Genomic DNA, 18,114 nt, shown 5'->3' with positions numbered 1-18,114 from the left:
TCACAAGGTATTTATTAGTTTGTGCGTGTTGAATTTTTTGTTTTTTTTCTTTTGCCACCCCGCGGGGGAGGTGCACGTGCATTGAACACGCAAAGTTTTGTAGGAGAGTTTAGACTTTCTCTTTTTCGTAGGGCAGGGCTCGAGTTTTGTAATTATCGATTGAGACAAGTCATAGGGACAATTGGTGTCGGAAAGACATAGTTAAAAAGACTGTAAAATGTTCAGGATGTGGGGTGGCTTTGAAAGTGGACCCAAGCGTAGAAGCGGAAGGAGAAGAGGCTGACGCGAAGTGTAGGCAATGTGAGGTCGAGGAAAAAAATGGAGAAAATGATGGTTGTCCAGAGTGACCTGCTGATGAGAATCACCGAACTCGAGATTGCGTTGGCGACAGAGCAAGAGAATACGAGGGCTACGGGAGAAAGGCTGAAGTCCGCCAAGGAAGCACTAGCCAAGGGTGACAGAGAAGCGGCCTACGGAGAGAACAGTGGGAAACCGGCAACCAGAACTGCGGAGAAGAAAGATCAAGCAAGTTTGGACAAAACAGGTTCAGCCGGTTCAATTGTAGCAAGCCCAGCTTCAGCGAAGTAGTGGTGGGGCTGGGAGGAGCCAAAGCAGTCGGCGTCACAGGTGCAAGTAACCCCCAGGTGTAGGACGCTCCAGCTGAAAAATCACAGCATGTGCTAATCACAGGGGACCAGAATTTAAATCGATGCGCAGAAGCAATCAAAGAGAGGGTAAGAGGTGACAAGAGGGTTGCAGTAAGGACGTTCCCAGGACACAAGCTGGATGCAGTCATGAGGCAAGCGAGCGCAAAACTCAAAACTACATGAAACCTCGTAATAATTTCAGGCGGTTTAAACGATGTCCTAAATGAAGATACGGCAGGACTAGCGACCACACTGGCGAAAGGGGTCGATGACATGCACGCCACTTCTCCTCAGGTACAGGTAGTGATATGCATGATACCTGAGGTACCGATGCGTGACGGCAACCTGCAAAGAGCGGTTGTCAACGCAAACCAAGAGATATGGCGGATGAGTCGAGAAAAAGGCTTTGATGTGGTGGAAATAAACAAAGAGGTGCTTAGGTGGGGTGGTTTTCAACGAGATAGAACTCACTTCGATGAGCGGCTAGGTCATCAGGTGGGTTGGCGACTAGCAGGATCAATGAAAAGATTCTGATCAATCAAAAGATTAGAAGAAAGAGAGCTCAGTAGCTGACAGAAGTACATAAAAAAGATAGAAAGCCAGCTGCAAAATTTTGGAACCATCTAAACTCGCTAAGAAATGAGACGAGTCTAGAGCAGAGGCTTATAACTACAGCTCAAGGTGCTAGGCTAGAAGGGGACGAAGCTATTGAATATATAAGAACAAGGGTGAGAGAAAAATTTCAACAAAAAAGTGCTTTATGCACCACAATAGACAAGGATGAATCAAGTGGCGCAATGGCTCCATTTTCACAACGAGAGTGGGAAAGAGCTGAGAAGAGGATTCCTAGTAGTACATCAACAGGCCCAGATGGCATTCCAATTATGGTGATAAAGAAATTAGGTCCGAAGTCTAAGCAGGCTTTGAGAGAGGCAGTGAGCAAAATAGTAATCGATGGTGAAGTCCCCGATGAATGGAAACTTAGCAGGATGAGCATGATCTATAAAGGAAAGGGGGACAAAGCTGACATAAACAACTACCGTCTTATAACAGTGACATCAGTGGTCTACAGGCTGGCGATGCAGATTATAAAGGAAAGACTGCAGGCATGGATAGAGGATGACGGGGTGCTGGGGGAACTGCAGAATGGGTTTCGGAAACACAGAAGGTTGGAAGACAATCTGTTCTCACTGACGCAGTGCATCGAAATAGCAGAAAAGGAACACAGGCCCCTGTGGCTAGCATTTTTGGATATCAAGGGAGCACACGATAGAGGACTTGTGGGGAATACTGGACACACTAGGTGTGGAAGATGGAGTCACTAATCTTTTAAAGGATATTCATAAAGGCAACAAGGCAGTTATAAAGTGGAAAAAACAAGTATACAAGCCTACAGAAGTTATACGGGGGCTTAGGCAGGGATGTCCTCTGTCACCCTTGTTATTCATGATGTACCTACAAGGATTAGAGGCCAAATTAAAGGGAAGTGGACTGGGCTTCAACCTCTCTTTCGTCAAAGAAGGAAAAATAATTGAACAGGCACTACCAGCATTGATGTACGCAGATGATATAGTGCTAATGGCCAACAACAAGGAAGATTTGCAGAGATTGATGGACATATGTGGTAATGAGGGAGATAGGTTTGATTTCAGATTAAGTAAAGAAAAATCAGCAGTCATGATTTTTAATGACAATGAAGGTAGTGAGCTTAGAATACAGGAGGTCACGCTAGAGATAACGGATAAATACAAATATCTGGGCGTATGAATAAGCAATGGGGTTGAGTACCTAAGGGAACACGAAATATATGTGACGAATAAAGGTAACATGAATGCAGCGTTGATGAAAAACAGGGCACTGTAGAATTACAATAGGTATGAGGTTGTGAGAGGAATATGGAAAGGGGTCATGGTTCCTGGTCTGACATTCGGCAATGCGGTCTTGTGCATGAGATCAGAAGTTCAAGCAAGATTATAAATTAAGCAACGTGGAATAGATAGGCTTGCCCTAGGAGCTCACGGGAATACACCAAATCAGGAAGTACAAGGTGATATGGAATGGACATCATTTGAGAGCAGGGGAGCTAGCAGCGTGATAAAAGTTGAGAAGCGATTGAGAGAAATGGGGAGGAGCGTTGGGCTAGCGAGGTATTCAGCTACTTGTACATGGAGAATGTCGATACAAAATGGAGGAAACGAACCAGAAAATTGACTGGTAAATACTTAGAAAACAGCAGGGCACCAAACCAAAAAGAATTATCGGTTAAGAAGGTGAAGGAAGCTGAGACCCAAATGTGGAGAATCTGCATGATTAAAAAATCTGCACTCGAGATCTATCGAACTTTTAAGCAGGAAATTGCCAAGGAAAGGATCTACGATAATACTCGGGGTAGTTCTCTACTATTTGAGGCCTGGACGGGAGTATTGCGAACCAAGACATATCGGGCCAAATGCGAAGGGGTAGACACGGTATGCAGTGCGTATGGAGAGGAAGAGTAAACTGCCGAACACTTGATAATGTTCTGTAAAGGGCTTCACCCTATAGTTTAGGATGATGGCGCAGAGTTTTTCAAAGCACTGGGGTTTAGCGACAGAAAGGGCAAAATAATCTTTAAGGGGGTAGAATTAACTAGAAGGATGTTATATGATTGGTGGCTAAAGTCAAGGCACGAGTGAAAATATTAAACCCTTCACTGCAAAGTACCAGTCCTGAACATCACTACTTAAACGAAAAAAAAAATAAATCTAGTTTTTGGTTCACTAAGTATTACGGCTTGGTGGCGTCAGCCACCGCCCGATCTAAAGGGTGCAGCCACATCAATCCATCCATCCATCGTCATTGAGCTGAAGCAACATGGCGGCTGCTCTGGTAGCGGGTACAGGGGGGTCGCGATGCGTGCCCGCAGGTTTATGGGTGTTTATTCGCTGCTATTGCGGGGTGGTATTAGCAGACATGGCACCCTAAAGTTACTATAAATATTTCTGCTATGCCGCCAGGTCACCGAGAGGCCTCAACTGGCAAAAAACAAGCCAAGCAAGTAAGCTTACATTGTCTATTGACAATCGTGAATGCAGCGGTATACATGTAAAGAAGGAACACTATATCTCACAGAGTTGAACAATACATGCAAAAAAAAACAGTGATATATGTTCAATAAGATTACCCGCTGAAATTGTGCAACTTTGTCTCTTGGCTTGTTCAGTCAGACAACGATATTTACACTGGACACCTCTTGCACTGTGCTTGGTACTATGCAGCCCATTGGCTTTCTCACCACACATGCTCTCAAAAAGTGCAGTGTCAGTACAATTAGCCTGAGCCGCAATATGATATTTGACAACGAATTGGTGAGAAGCACATCGCGTTGAATAAAAAGAAATGACCTCTTGCTGTTGTGCTAGGTATCCCTGCATATAACATTGTTCTCGATATTGTGTTTAGAATCTGTGTTTTTACCTGCATGTCCGATCTTTTTACGACTAACTAGATCAACTTACAGTTTTCGTAAGCAAGTGCATCCTGGGAAAACAACATTTACAGGATAATGTTGAAAAGGAAACTTGGTTTACGATTCAAAAGAGGTAAAAGGGTTACAGTGACAGGCACTTTGATTGAGTAACAGTTGGCGAATAATGAAAGCCTGAGTAAAAAAATTTCAGCAAGTCAACATTCCTGTTAAAGTTCTCGAGGTTGACAAGAGAATTAGCTACCCGTGCCCTTACTCGCCTACTGTAGATCAGCTCACACACGAGATGTAAGATGCCTGTTGGTGCTCCCAAAAGCACTCATTCGTAAAAAAGAAATTATGCACCAGTGAATAGCACTCGCAATACACTGCACATGACATATACACATACAATAGGAACATTTGGAACACTAGTAACAATAGACAGCTGAGAAGTGCTGGAAGTCATGGTAGCAATGTTAGAAAAATAGGCAGTGAATAATCACTGCAGTCAAATCTGCATAATGAAATTTTCTATAATGTTTATTCACAAAGTAAGGGCCATTTCTTAATCTTTAAGTATTTGCACATCAGACTGAAGAGTTATGTGCACAGCAGAATCTGCCACTTCTCAGAGAAAGTACTAAAGTGATTGTTCTGGCTCAGTAGTCATCTGCTCGATGGGGAACGCAGATACCAATGTTGGCGAATATTGTTGTTCCCGCCTGTTGTGGGCTGCACACTGTATTTACATTTTCGCATGCAAAAGAATCAATAGCTTTTCCAATTTAGGAGGAGTTGTGCACAGTTCACGGACCAACTGTGAGAGGAGAAACAAGTGTCGGAACACGGTCTTGAGACTTCCGAAATGACTGTACAAATGCGTACGAAAAAGAGCGGAGCACCACGCCAGGCATCCAAACTGTTCAAGTGGACAGGATATCGCAATAGATTGAGGATTAACACTTACTGGTCTGTAAAACAAAGTTCCCCTTGTTGGCCTCACTACAATTTGCACAATTGTAGCCTATATGCCCAGATATCACAAAGCTAGGTTCTAAAAATGCTTACCGACCAATTCAAACACTAAAAGACATCAAGTAGATAAGCGTTTTCGGACTGCTACCGACAAAACAGGGATGATTTGTTTTCGCACATTGTTGCACAGGTGACGACGCTTCATAGTTTCCGCAATTGCAGAAAATACACAGCGGTGCCACCACTCCTTCTTTACAAAAACTGAAAAAAAATTGACGCAATCAGCTTACTCCAGTTTTAGAAAATGTTGACTACCATTTTCGAAGTCAAAAATGGAATTTTTAATGTTTAAATTCATAAAATATAGGCCACACTTACAGTTGACATATACTGTGAAACACTCACTACAGTAATAAGTACGATAAACATTGACGTCACGAGTTTTCATCCGAAATTGGCCTCCTACATGACAACATGCATCCTTGCACCACAATCAGAACCGATGGGAAGATCAAATATTTTCGTAGGGAACACTAATTGCTTGCCCTGCTGTCTTGTGCCAGCACCGTGTGATTATTTTCTTTTCTTTCACTCGAAACAGTGGCTTGGGGTACCATTTGAAGACAGTGAGAAATTTAAGATCATCGTTCACAACAGGTTCTATTACCAAGCGGTGTGATCTTTTATTCAGATTAACTAAAGAAACTACTGCGACGGTACGAGAAGCACTAAGAAGTTAGCAGTGATTCTGTAGAAAAGTGAAGTAGGCTTTTGCTAAACTAAGCCCACTAATAAAAACTTTTGCTAATGAATATTTACTTGCTTGGAACCAAATGGCCCTTACTTTTTGAATGACCCTCAAAGTTTTCATGCTTTGCATTGACAGATGAATAAATTAGTTTTTTTTTCCTTTTTTGTGCCAATGGTGCATAGTCATCAAAGACACTGCTCAAACAATGAACAATGGCAGAAGCTGATATCACATTTTTATTCTTCACTACTTTCTAACTGTCTGCCTCACTTTTAACACGAGTATCATACAAAACTAGTCCTTTTGGCTACATATTTCACAGCAATATCAAGAAAATAGCTGTTAGTAGACATTCGAATTATCAACATGTACAAACACTGGCCAACTTTAATTATACCTACTGAGTGCACTCAGTCATTGTTCTGTTAAAAATTAACATACCTTTAAAAATGTCTTGTCATACGTCAGGTATTTTACACAGAACAACTAATATTACAGTAAAAGGTCGTTATTTGAACTCTGTTAAGTAAAAGCACATAGCCCTATGTATTTCTATTGGGAGAAATCTCTCGACAATTTGAACACATTGGTATCCACAACAGGTAATTCAAACTGGGAGCCCCTTGTTTTCGTTGCTGCTCGCACAAGTCTGTCCAGAGTGATCCCAACATTTTGCAAAATCAAACCAAACTAAATTTACTAGAGGAGGAAAACAACCCAACAGTAGCGTTTCTCAGCAGATGAGATTTCGGATGCTGAACTCGAGCCCTTGCACGAGCTAGGAATGATAGTCATGGAGTAACAGTGAAATAAATGCAAGAAAATGCAAATTATTGATTACTTTTTATTTTGATTGCATTAACTCTGTCATGTAAACAAACATGTTTTTGATGCATAAGTATTGGCATACGTTTCAACATTAGGGTTCACTGCTTGTGTGCATGTCGGTGCTTGTTTTTGGCGTATCATCAGCCTGCTTACACCCACTGCAGGACAAAGGCCTCTCCCATGATCGGCCAATCAACTTGGTCCTGTGCATTCTGCTGCCACGTTATACGTACAAAGTTTTTAATATCATTGGCCCACCTAACCTTCTGTTTTTACTTCATGCGTTTTCCTTCTCCGTGAAACCTTTAATGACCAGCGGTTATTCTGCCTGCGTACTATGTGCCCAGCCTATGTTCGTTTCTCCTTCTTGATTTAAACTACGATATCTTCAACACCGATTTGTTCCCTTACCCACTCCGCTCTCTTCTTGTGTCTTAACTTTACACCTATTATTTTCCTTTCCATCGCTTGCTGCGTCGTCATCAATTTAAGCTGAACCCTCTTTGTAAGCCTCCATAGGTAAGTACGGGCAAGACACAGCTGTTATATATGTTCAGCTTGAGAGTTAGTGACAGATTATCATTCGTGATTTGAGAATGCTTGCCAAATGTGATCCACCCATTTTTATTCTTCCTTATTCTTCTAGGTATTTTACTGTCATGGTTCGGCTCCGCGATTGCTACCTCTGCAGGGCATGTCTTGCTTAATGAAGGCACGAGTTCTTGCACAGTTTTTTTAAGTACTTTGATAGTGTGACTCCCAACATGCACGCGGTATCGGTAACTGTTTCAACACTACTATAGCTCTACCTACCACTGCCTTGCACAGTCGTTACATTCACAGCAATCTATACACAATGTGAAAAAGAAGTGCTGCTAAATATGCACTACTAGAAGCCCATTTGTTACCTAGTTATATGTGATACTCTATCGAAAGTGCGAAACGTAGCGTGAAATACTGTATGTGCACCCCATGACATGCACTGTCCAAGAATTTTTAAGCCTGCACGTTTCCGGTAAACTGAGTAGTTCATAAAGCAAGAAACAATAATCTGTGCACCCAATGTCGTACAGCTTGAACATACCGTACGCTATCACTGCTTTTCGGCAAATGGCTTCCATTTGTCCGCCTGGCATATTGGTGGCGCATAGGATTGTCACTATGGCAACTGTAGAGCTTCTTACGACTGGATGTGGGTAGCTTGGAAATCAATGGTCTCTCTTTAGTCCAGTTTTCTGAGAAGAAAAAAAAAAACAGACTCATGAGCAGGGCACGACAGAAATGATTGAACAAATTATGTTCAATGAAATGACAAAAACTGTTGCGAATGCAAAAATAAAGAACCATGTTCAGATGCAAAGCAGCGTATTTTCATTCACCGGCGAACACGCCCACACTGTGCAAGATTATTCCGTCTTTGTAGGTAGTCTTCGAGCGATTTGCCGGCGTTGAATTCTCACGCTGGAGGCTGCGCAGCCGGACGTCGGTGAAGCGCAGCAGCTGACATGGTTCACAGCCTCTAGACACCTTCGCTTCGTCGTAGCGGCCCGTAAAGTCTGACACACAAGCTCGCATTGATATATCAAAGCTGAATTAAAACGGAGCTTCGCGATGCCGATCGCCAAAAAGTACGCGGATACAGTGACTAGAATTCTAGCCACTGTGCCGCGGACAATTTGAACAAATTAATCGACAGAAACGCAATCGATGCCAATGGGCTGCTGCTTTTCGAGCGTTAGGATGGTCTCAGTACTTGCACTAAAACAAACACCGCTCCTATATTAATTATAAAAATAAAACAAAATATTTATTCAATTTTTTATGTAAAATGACGGAGTAATTGCTTTTTAACGGTGTTTTGATACATCTTAGAATAAAAATTTTAGCCGCGTTGAGAACAAGGAGGATATAAAAACCTGCTTTTTTATATATCCTCCTTGGTTGAGAACCCCTAACGTTTTTATATCCTCCTTGGTTGAGAACCCCTAACAGGAAAAATGCACACTAACTTATCTTATCGCTAAAAGAGGAGTTAGTAGTTACACTATGTGCGCAAATGACGAAACTTGCCGCGGTCGATTTTTTCGCCCTCTACTGCCATTGCGGTAACTTGAGAGTTTCCGGGACCTGGTGCGGTTTAGCCTGGTGGCCTGGTAGGAGTTCTGTGGGCTGTGGCCCAACTAGGTGCTGTGTGGTGCTGAGGACAGGTGTTCTGTACAAGGTGCTCGTTCTCTACCGCCGTGTCAGATCTCTCGTGTAGGTGTTCTGGTGCTGAGGGCTACTACTGCTTTTCGGTGCTTGCTCTGCTCACTTTTAGTTTGTGGTCAAATTTGGTAACTATAAGCCTGTACAAAAGTCACTTGCGTCGTTGCTTCTCAGAAATTGGGACAGCCCGCGTTCGACGTGTCCCCTGTCGTTTGGTGGGTGCGTACTCCTGTTCACATCATGAACGTTAGTATCGCAGACATATGCCAGAACACCCGCATGGGTCGTGAATGCGCTCTCTTGGGCAACTACGAGTCGGCGATCGTCTACTACCAGGGTGTCATACAGCAGATACACCGACTTGTGCAGACTGTCACGGGGGATCGCAAGGAGCGCTGGCAGCAGGTGCGTGCTTTTTTTCCCCTCCTCCCGCCGTTCATTTTCAAGCGCCTTTTTTTCACGGAATGTGTGGTTAAGCACAACTAGGAGGAACAAGCTACCAGATAAAGGGTGCAGTGCGGATGACACATAGTGAGTGGGTTATTCGTTGTGCAAGCACAAAAACACGCCAGGCCTGCCCGGAAATCGCAGCCAGTCACAGCGGAAGCTAGAAGAGCGGCCTTTCAGAGCTTTTTCGAAACACTCATTGGGTAACTGCTGCAAGGACTCTTGCTGGGTACCCACTACGGCATTAACAATAATGGCAAGGTTCTGTTTGGCGAATAATAATTTCTAGGTAGTAGGTAGGCATTCGCTATGTCATCCTTTGTCATTCTTTTGAGAATTGTTGTATCCGCTAAACATTTGAAAGGAATTTTGTGGCAATTCTTCATGCAGTGTCTGATAACGATGAGGAATTATGCCAAAAGTGGGCATGTGCCACAGTGAATAGGTGATTAAGAACAAGCTTCTGTAATGGGTTGGAGCATTGAACGACCGACTTGTTGCGCTACTCGCATTGTGTGACGCCTAATTGTTATTTTGCTGTTCTGAAACGCTCTATTACTCATTATAGCGAGATTTCTTTCCTGACATCAAGCCTGCATCAAGTTTGCGAACAAGTCCCAAGCACCGGCGTGGCACAGTTAAGTTGGCTAAAAGTGGGAGGTGTGATGAGCGCGGCGCTTTTCGCTTGCCGGAGGAGGCACTTTGGCGCGCCGATGACGTCAAGCAGGGATGCAGGGAACGATTATGGTTAAAAGGGAAAGTAGGTGGACACTTCTTGATTTGATGTACTTGTGGGTGGGAGCAAAGGCCAGAGAAGAAAACCAGGCAATAGTGGAATGCATCACAAGTGACATTGAGAAATTAGGAGGAGAGTGCGAGATAATTAGACTAGGAGATATGAATGCAGACATAGAAGATATATATAGGTATACGGACCCAACAGGCAAAATGATCATGCATATGTGTGAAAGGCATGATTTGATCATTTGCAATAGTGCTGAGAAGTGTGAAGGGCAGATAACATGGGAGGTAGCAAGGCTGCAGTCGATGATAGATTATGCACCCATGTCACATAGGATGTATAATAGGCTCAGGGGAATGCACATAGATGAAGGTGGCTCCAGAAGTCCGGGTAGTGATCACAAACATGTCAAGCAAAGTTTTGGAAGAGCAATGAAAGTGCGAAGGAGACAAGATGAGCAACTACAGGGGAATTTTTTATTCACAAAAGCAAATAGAAATAGCCACTAAACAAATTGAGGAAGTAATCACGGATGATAATAAAACAGTCTGGATGTACACGAATCTAATTAGACTGTTTGGGCTAGAGCTTGCTAAGGCACGTAACAAGTCACCCCGAAAAAGGAGACACAAGCCCAAGAGTTCGAGGGATGAGGAAGTTAAGAGAGCCATAGAAAAACGTCGAAAAGCCTCTAGGGAACAAAGACATGCTTAGCAGCGGGGTGAACCAACAGATTATGTTGAAAGAAAATGGGAAACTTTCTAAGCTGTAGAAGGGAAGCATCCCTTCTGATCAATGAAAAGATTAGAAGCAAGGGGTCTCAGTGCCTGGCAGAAGTACATAAAAAAAAATAGAAAGGCAGCTACAAAATTTTGGAACCATCTAAACTCCCTAATGAATGAGACAAGCCTAGAGCAGACGTCTATAACTACAGCTCAAGGTGTTAGGCTAGAACGGGACGAAGCTATTGAATATATAAGAACAAAGCTGACATAAAAATTTCAACAGAGAAGTGCCATATGCACCTTCATAGACAAGGATAAATCAAGTGGCACAGTGGCTCCATTTTCACAAAGAGAGTGGGAAAGGGCTGAGAAGAGGGTTCCTAGTAGTACATCAACAGGTCCTGACGGCATTCCAGTTATGCTGATAAAGGAATTGGGTCCCAAGTCTAAGCAGACTTTGAGAGAGATAGCGAGCAAAACAATAATAGATTGTGAAGTCCCTGATCAATGGATGGAAACTTAGCGGGATGAGCATGATCTATAAAGGAAAGGGGGACAAAGCTGACATAAACAACTACCTCCCTATAACAGTGACATCAGTGGTCTACAGGCTGGCAATGCAGATTATAAAGGAAGACTTGCAGGCATTAATAGAGGATGAGGAGGCGCAGGGGAACTGCAGAATGAGTTTCGGAAACATATGAGGTTGGAAGACAATCGGTTTTCACTGCCGCAGTGCATCGAAACAGCAGAAAAGGAACACAGGCCCCTGTGGCTAGGATTTTTGGATATCAAGGGAGCGTACAATAGCGTGGTTCAGGAGGACTTGCGGGGAATACTGGACGCAATAGGTGTGGAAGATGGAGTTACCAATCTTTTAAAGGATATCCATAAAGGCAACAAGGCAGTTATAAAGTGGAAAAAACAAGTATCCAAGCCTACAGAAGTTATACGGGGGCTTAGGCAGGGGTGTCCTCTGTCACCCTTGTTATTAATGATGTACCTACAAGGATTAGAGGCCAAACTAGAGGGAATTGGACTGGGCTTCAACCTCTCTTTTGTCAAACAAGAAAAAATCATTGAACAGGCACTACCAGCATTGATGTACGCAGATGATATAGTGCTAATGGCCAACAACAAGGAAGATTTGCAGAGATTGATGGACATCTGCGGTAATGAGGGAGATAGGTTAGATTTTAGATTCAGTAAGGAAAAATCAGCAGTCATGATTTTCAATGACAACGAAGGTAGTGAGCTTAGAATACTGGAGCTCACGCTAGAGATAACAGATAAATACAAATATCTGGGCGTATGGATAAGCAATGGGACCGAGTATCTGAGGGAACACGAAATATACGTGACGACTAAAGGTAACAGGAATGCAGCAGTCATGAAAAATAGGGCACTGTGGAATTACAATAGGTATGATGTTGTGAGAGGAATATAGAAAGGGGTCATGGTTCCGGGGCTGACGTTCGGCAATACGGTCTTGTGCATGAGATCAGAAGTTCAAGCAAGGTTAGAAATGAAGCAACGTGGAATAGGTAGGCTTGCCTTAAGAGCTCACGGGAATACACCAAATCAGGGAGTATAAGGTGATATTAGATGGCCATCATTTGAGGGCAGGGAAGCTGGCAGCAAAATAAAGTTAGAGAAGCGATTGAGAGAAATGGGGGAGGAGCGTTGAACTAGGAAGGTCTGCAGCTACATGTATATGAGGAATGTTGATACAAAATGGAGGAAGTGAAACACAAAATATACGGGCAAATACGTAGAAAAGTGTATGGGACTAAACCAAAAAGAACTACCGGTTAAGAAGGTGAAAAAAAAAAAAAAACGGAGAGCGAAATGTGGAAAATGGGTATGATTAAGAAGTCTGCACTAGAGATCTGTCCAACCTTTAAGTAGGAAATTGCCAAGGAAAGGATCTATGATAATACTCGCGGTAGTTCTTTTCTGTTTGAGGCCAGAATGGGAGTATTGCGAACCAAAACTTTTTGAGCCTAATACGAAGGGGTATATGCAGTGCTTGTGGAGAGGGAAAGCTCCTCTGGAGGGTGTGTGGAGAGGAGGAAACTGACGAACACTTAGTAATGTTCTGTATAGGGCTTCACCCTATAGTTTAGGATGATGGCGCTTAGTTTTTCAAAGCCCTGCGATTTAACTACAAGGAGGGCAAAATAGACTTTAAGTGGGTAGAAATAACTAGGAGGAGGTTATCTGATTGGTGACTAAAATAAAGGCACGAGTGAACATAAATCCTGCACTGCTAAGTACCAGTCCTCAACTTCGCAACTTCAGGGAAAAAAAAAGAAAGATAAATCCAATTTTGTGGTTTACTAAGTATTACGGCTAGGTGGCGTTAGCCGTTGCCCGATCATAATGGTATAGCTATATCAATCCATTCATCCATCAATGCTAGGGGCACTGATGGCAGTGGCGCACTTCGCAGGATCTTCCTCAGGTGTGCGACTTATTATTATTTTTTTTTCACAGCCGGTAGCTGCTTTACAAGTACTTCATCAACCGGTGCTTGCGCTCGATTTCTCTGAAATGCCTGAAGATGTCAACGCCAAAAAAAAAAAAGATGCAGTGTCGCTGAATCGAGCCTAGCTGCAACACTTGATTCCTCAGCTCAGCCTCTTAAAGGGGCCCTGAAACACTTTTTTGAGTAGCCATGGAATTAATTCAGTGGAAAAGCATATCGCCTCACAGATTCTCGGCCTCTTAAAGGGGCCCTGAAACACTTTTTTGAGTAACCATGGAATTAATTCAGAGGAAAAGCGTATCGCCTCACAGATTCTCGGCCTTTTAAAGGGGCCTTGAAACACTTTTTTTTAGTAACCATGGAATTAATTCAGTGGAAAAGCCTATCGCCTCACAGATTCAATGCCACAATGATATTAAAAATTCGTCCAGTACTAGCGGAGTTTAAGATTTTTCACACGCTGCAATTGCATTTTCTCTTCTCTTGTCCCGCGAAATCGCTGGATGTCAAGCAGGGAGGGTTGGGAGGGGCAAACCAAGAACGTCACTGCACCTCGTGACCTTGAGCACTTTTTCTTTGAATACGCAGCTTTTTCAGTGCAATCGTGCGCACATGCGTAGACAAGTGACGGCCTCTCATGACAATCTGTCAGAACCGAGCGCACCATGTTCAAATCAGTCATTGGCTGATAGATGGGCAATCTACGTGTGATTTTTGAGCGTCTTCCGTCATTTGTCGAGAGAAGAGAAAGCCATTTTTAGCTCACTTTGGTAATTACTTTTGAATTCCCGTCCGCGCGCTTTGCTATACCATTTCGCTCGCATGTTCTCGGGAGCCTCTACTACCGATTGGCAGCGTTTTCTGACCATGCTCAAGAAGTGTTGCAGGGCCCCATTAAAGAGCCCAAAGGGTGCCAACGTGGATGACTCAGTGAAGGAGTCTCTTCTGTCTGTAGAAGAAATGCTGCATGTGACGTAATATGACGAGGAGACTACGATCTGACGTAGAAATGTAACGCGATTCTTTATTATTAGCGTAGCGAGTAACCTATCTGGTTACTTCTTTTCGGTAATGCATACAATACTGCTTGTTTCTAAAGTAAATGCGCCAAGAAATTTCCCGGCCCAGGCTCAAGTGGTATATCGGCGGAACTTTGTAGATCTTTCGAATTCTCTTGGTGCGATGTTATTGACTCACTCGGTCCCACTTCTTTTTTGAAAGGCATGACCCAAACATAAGATGAAAAAAAAGTGCAAACAGTAAAGCTATGAGCGTTGTACTGCATGAACACCTGACATGCATGCAAATGAAGTGTTTTTGTAGAAAGTGTTCTCATGTCTGCTGCTGGAAACATAGTTATTGCGCTCTTTGTGCTTCAGTAATACGAGTTGATGAGTAACTGTACGCTGCTAAAATTGTTACATTCGGTGGCTGATAATTGAACGCTGAGTTTTCAAGTTTTGGTTTCCACAAGATTATGTTAGGAACAGCAAAACGGGGCTCTGGTACCAAAGATTATGTTCGTGGTGGCATAAATTTAGCTTGCTCAAATTAGATGAAGACGTCCAGTGATTAACGTCTCTCGGCACACCTCCAGCTCCGCCGCGAATAACCGCTATATCATTAGGTCCACGAAAGCTGGCGCCGAGTCTCGCTCGTAGGCTTTTTCGAGAATCGTTTTCAGAGATGAGACTTTAAAGAGCTTAGGTGCCATGTACTGCCCTACACTTGCTCGATCAAAACAATTTTACCGAGAACGGGGAATCATTACCTAGCCTAGGAGCGTTTTTTGCGAATAGCAGCGAGTGTTCACTCATTTGTTGCCCGCGCAAGGCTACATGCACCGGTGCGTGCAGCGCCCCATGTGGCATCGGCGCACTTTGGAAATCGGTTTTCGCGGGCGCTTTTCACACCTTCTCATTCTAGCCACCCTAGCTCACTGGTATAATTCTAGCCACCCTAGCTCACTGGTACAATACTGGGCTGGCACGCAGCGGACCCTGTTCAAGCCCCACTGTGTCTATGGTACTAGGTTTTTTTCTTATTTCATGCGAAGTCCGCATAGGGATTCATACGATAATACTTAGCGAGGCATCTGGCGCTGCGATCGTGTACCTCCATGGGAATCATGGGAAATACAGGCTTTTGATTGGATAGGGTTAGCTAGAGAACTGCCTGGCAGACTTTTTTCTAGAGTTTCAGTTTCATTCTTCGCGCAGTGCGGGTAGTGGCTTGTGGTAAAAAGATCTGAAGCAGTGCCTTTTTTGTTTGAAAAAGCTGAAGACTACTAGATCTCCTGACTTGCTGCTACGTAGAGCTTTGTATTTGACAGTTTAAACAAAGCGTCGTCCACTCACCGCTGCGCATGATGTAGCGTACCATGCCAGTGCAGGATATTACATCGAGTTCATGTTTTCTCATGGGCGCGTCCTGTCTAAACTCGTTTAAAATTTACTGTATAATGATGATGAAGCTAAGTAGATGCATCCTCACACTCCGCTGACTCAACATCGCAACAAAACCAGAGGTGCGTTAGGAGCAGACCACTTGGACAGATGCACCTAGCATCGCAGAAGACGAAACGATAAGTGTTTGACGTAATAGCATACTGTTACTTTCATAATTAGATAATGCATACTTTTGAGAGAAAAACAAGCATGTTTATTTTCATGTGTTATAAAAAAATAATTAAATCTTGATGCCAAATCTGGAACACAATGACAGAGCAATGCATACCCTAATGGGTGAATTTGCCCAGGTTTTACTTTTGCCGCCTGGTCACGAAACCACGAAACCTTTTTGTAGTAAAGTTTGCATACAAATAAATGAAGCAAGTTTCAATTGAATATAAGTTCATATTGCTTTGTTTTACACTCTGAAAAGAAGCGTCGCGAATCTCAAGAGTGTAATCCACCAGAAGCAGATCCGAAGCCTGTACTTTCCATAATTCTCATTGGGGTACAAGCCCCCACTGAAGGAGCTCGCTTAGACACTAGCGCCAGATTTTCTTCTAGGTATTATTCAAAGAAACTCTATGGAAGTCTATATGCACACGCACTTTGTGTGAAGTGGTTACGGACACCAGCAGTTGTGATCTCATAACAGCTTTCGCAGTATAACAACTATTCATGATGCCATGTGGCAGTAGTCATTACTGTTGTTTGGTGGATGGCCACGTTTCCAGCCCATGCCAGCATTCAGTCGGCCTCACTGTGGCGGTTTACTGGTGCTTTCTATTTATTCGCTGGAAATTCTTACTGCGGTTACTCTTAATTCGGTAGTGAATTACCAAAGCCGGACAGGCGCTGCGAGTCGTAGTAACAATGATTTACATTTTATTGTTTGCTCAGTGTAGCTACAGGTACAAGAATCGCGCCTTGCAGTGAAAGACGACGTTTCCTGCTTTGCTCAAGCAGTAACCCTACAAGAGAAGGGGAGAGAAAAAAAATTGTTTGTACTCGCGGCATTTCAGTCGAAGCATAAGCACGCGCAGGGTTCTCCTTCAGGAGGGGGCAAAGGCTCGTCGAAGTGCCCCACCTTTTTATTATGCCATAGTATGTAGAACACATTCTTAGGCTGAGTAGAAGTGAAGAAGCACTTCTCATCATGTTTTTATTTATTTATATTTATTTATTTTAATTTAGTTTGTACTCATTATATATTTTCATCTGCTTATTAATTGGTTTTTATTGCTTTACATACACGTAAACCATTATGTGGGGTGGCTGACAGCGATTAGTAAAGCAGCCTATTCGTTAAACCCCATATATCAATCAAAGCAGCCCATAAATCGATTTTTTCGTTCTTGTCCTTTACCTGTGAAACTATGTGTGATGCAAATAAATGTTTTATTTGAAATTGATATGTCTATGGTGATGTAATCAGCCTCCAAGCCATAGCGTCAGGTTGCTCTATACCTGTGCCACTTTTTCTTCTGTGCAAGATGCCTTGGACGCATTAAGCCTCTGAAAGGTGCAGCCATCCGCTCGCAGGACCTAGCTAAGAGTGAACGACTGTGTGCTAATACGTCGTGTTACACACATCAGCAGCAAGCGCTTCAATCGTGTGCAGCGTTTGGGCCTAGTGAGCAACAGGTGTTTCTGTACTACCTGCAGGTATAGAAAGAGGTAACTACACTTCCATAAATGCCTGTCACACACGCGAAGTCAGCGAGATTACCCCATCGAAGAAAGATGTGTTTCCTCCCCCTTACGACAGTAAATAATTCAGTGCAGTATGTGAACTCTCCGTCATCGTTTTGTTGTTACTTCTGAATTCGAACCACTGCTTATGCGGGTATCTCATAGTCGACAAGTCAGCAGGCACAATACTTAGAGTTCACAAAGTTGTATGTGCATTCTTTCACACCTCAGCAAACGATGTGCCCGGCATTCAAAACTTCTTTTCCTTCAATAATACATCGCGCATGCGTTTATCAACACGAAGTGTGGGATACAATATATGCTAGTCAATGACCTTCTAAGCAAAGCATTGACAACAGGGTGGCTGCAGACGATAATACTACGCAGTTTGAAGTGACGGGCACTTCGGTGGCGTTTGCTGGCTGCACGATCCCCCAAACGACAGCGATGTTGAACTTGCACTAGTGCCCTCTCTAGGCGGTGAAAGTTGTGAATACTAGGGCATACTTCGAAGCGGCTTCTTGGTGAGCCAGTTGGTGTCGGTTTGGGTGGAGCCCCAGCTACACGTGCATGATGAACAAAGCCAGCATATTTTGTACTTGATCGAGAAACTAATCTCATTCTTGAGCGCACACAATCTCTCATTTATGAACCTTCGAATAAGGGTCAACATTATTTGCAAGTTTCGCCGCCTATAGGGGGCACATAGGGTGGTT

The 18,114-nt window shown here is 43.3% G+C and overlaps 1 protein-coding gene and 1 long non-coding RNA gene across 2 annotated transcripts in view; one reads left to right on the top strand and one right to left on the bottom strand.

The window, feature by feature from the left end:
• Positions 1 to 3,685: 3,685 nt before the first annotated feature.
• Positions 3,686 to 8,128, bottom strand: LOC142817641 (uncharacterized). Its single transcript, XR_012895266.1, has 2 exons — positions 8,029 to 8,128; positions 3,686 to 7,884 (listed from the first exon to the last, which is right to left on the bottom strand). It is a non-coding gene; the product is annotated as an uncharacterized LOC142817641 (long non-coding RNA).
• A 217-nt stretch (positions 8,129 to 8,345) lies between these two features.
• The window catches only part of Kat60 (katanin p60), a 139,053-nt gene continuing 129,284 nt past the window's right edge, over positions 8,346 to 18,114 (top strand). Inside the window, exon 1 of the mRNA XM_037426357.2 lies at positions 8,346 to 9,259. Coding sequence (XP_037282254.1) covers positions 9,095 to 9,259 — 165 coding nt within the window. The 5' untranslated portion in view covers positions 8,346 to 9,094. The remainder of the gene's footprint in view (positions 9,260 to 18,114) is intronic.

This window comes from Rhipicephalus microplus, chromosome 5 (genome assembly GCF_043290135.1).
Source record: "Rhipicephalus microplus isolate Deutch F79 chromosome 5, USDA_Rmic, whole genome shotgun sequence".
Classification (NCBI taxonomy): Eukaryota; Metazoa; Arthropoda; class Arachnida; order Ixodida; family Ixodidae; genus Rhipicephalus; species Rhipicephalus microplus.
This window is presented reverse-complemented; position numbering and strand designations above follow the sequence as displayed.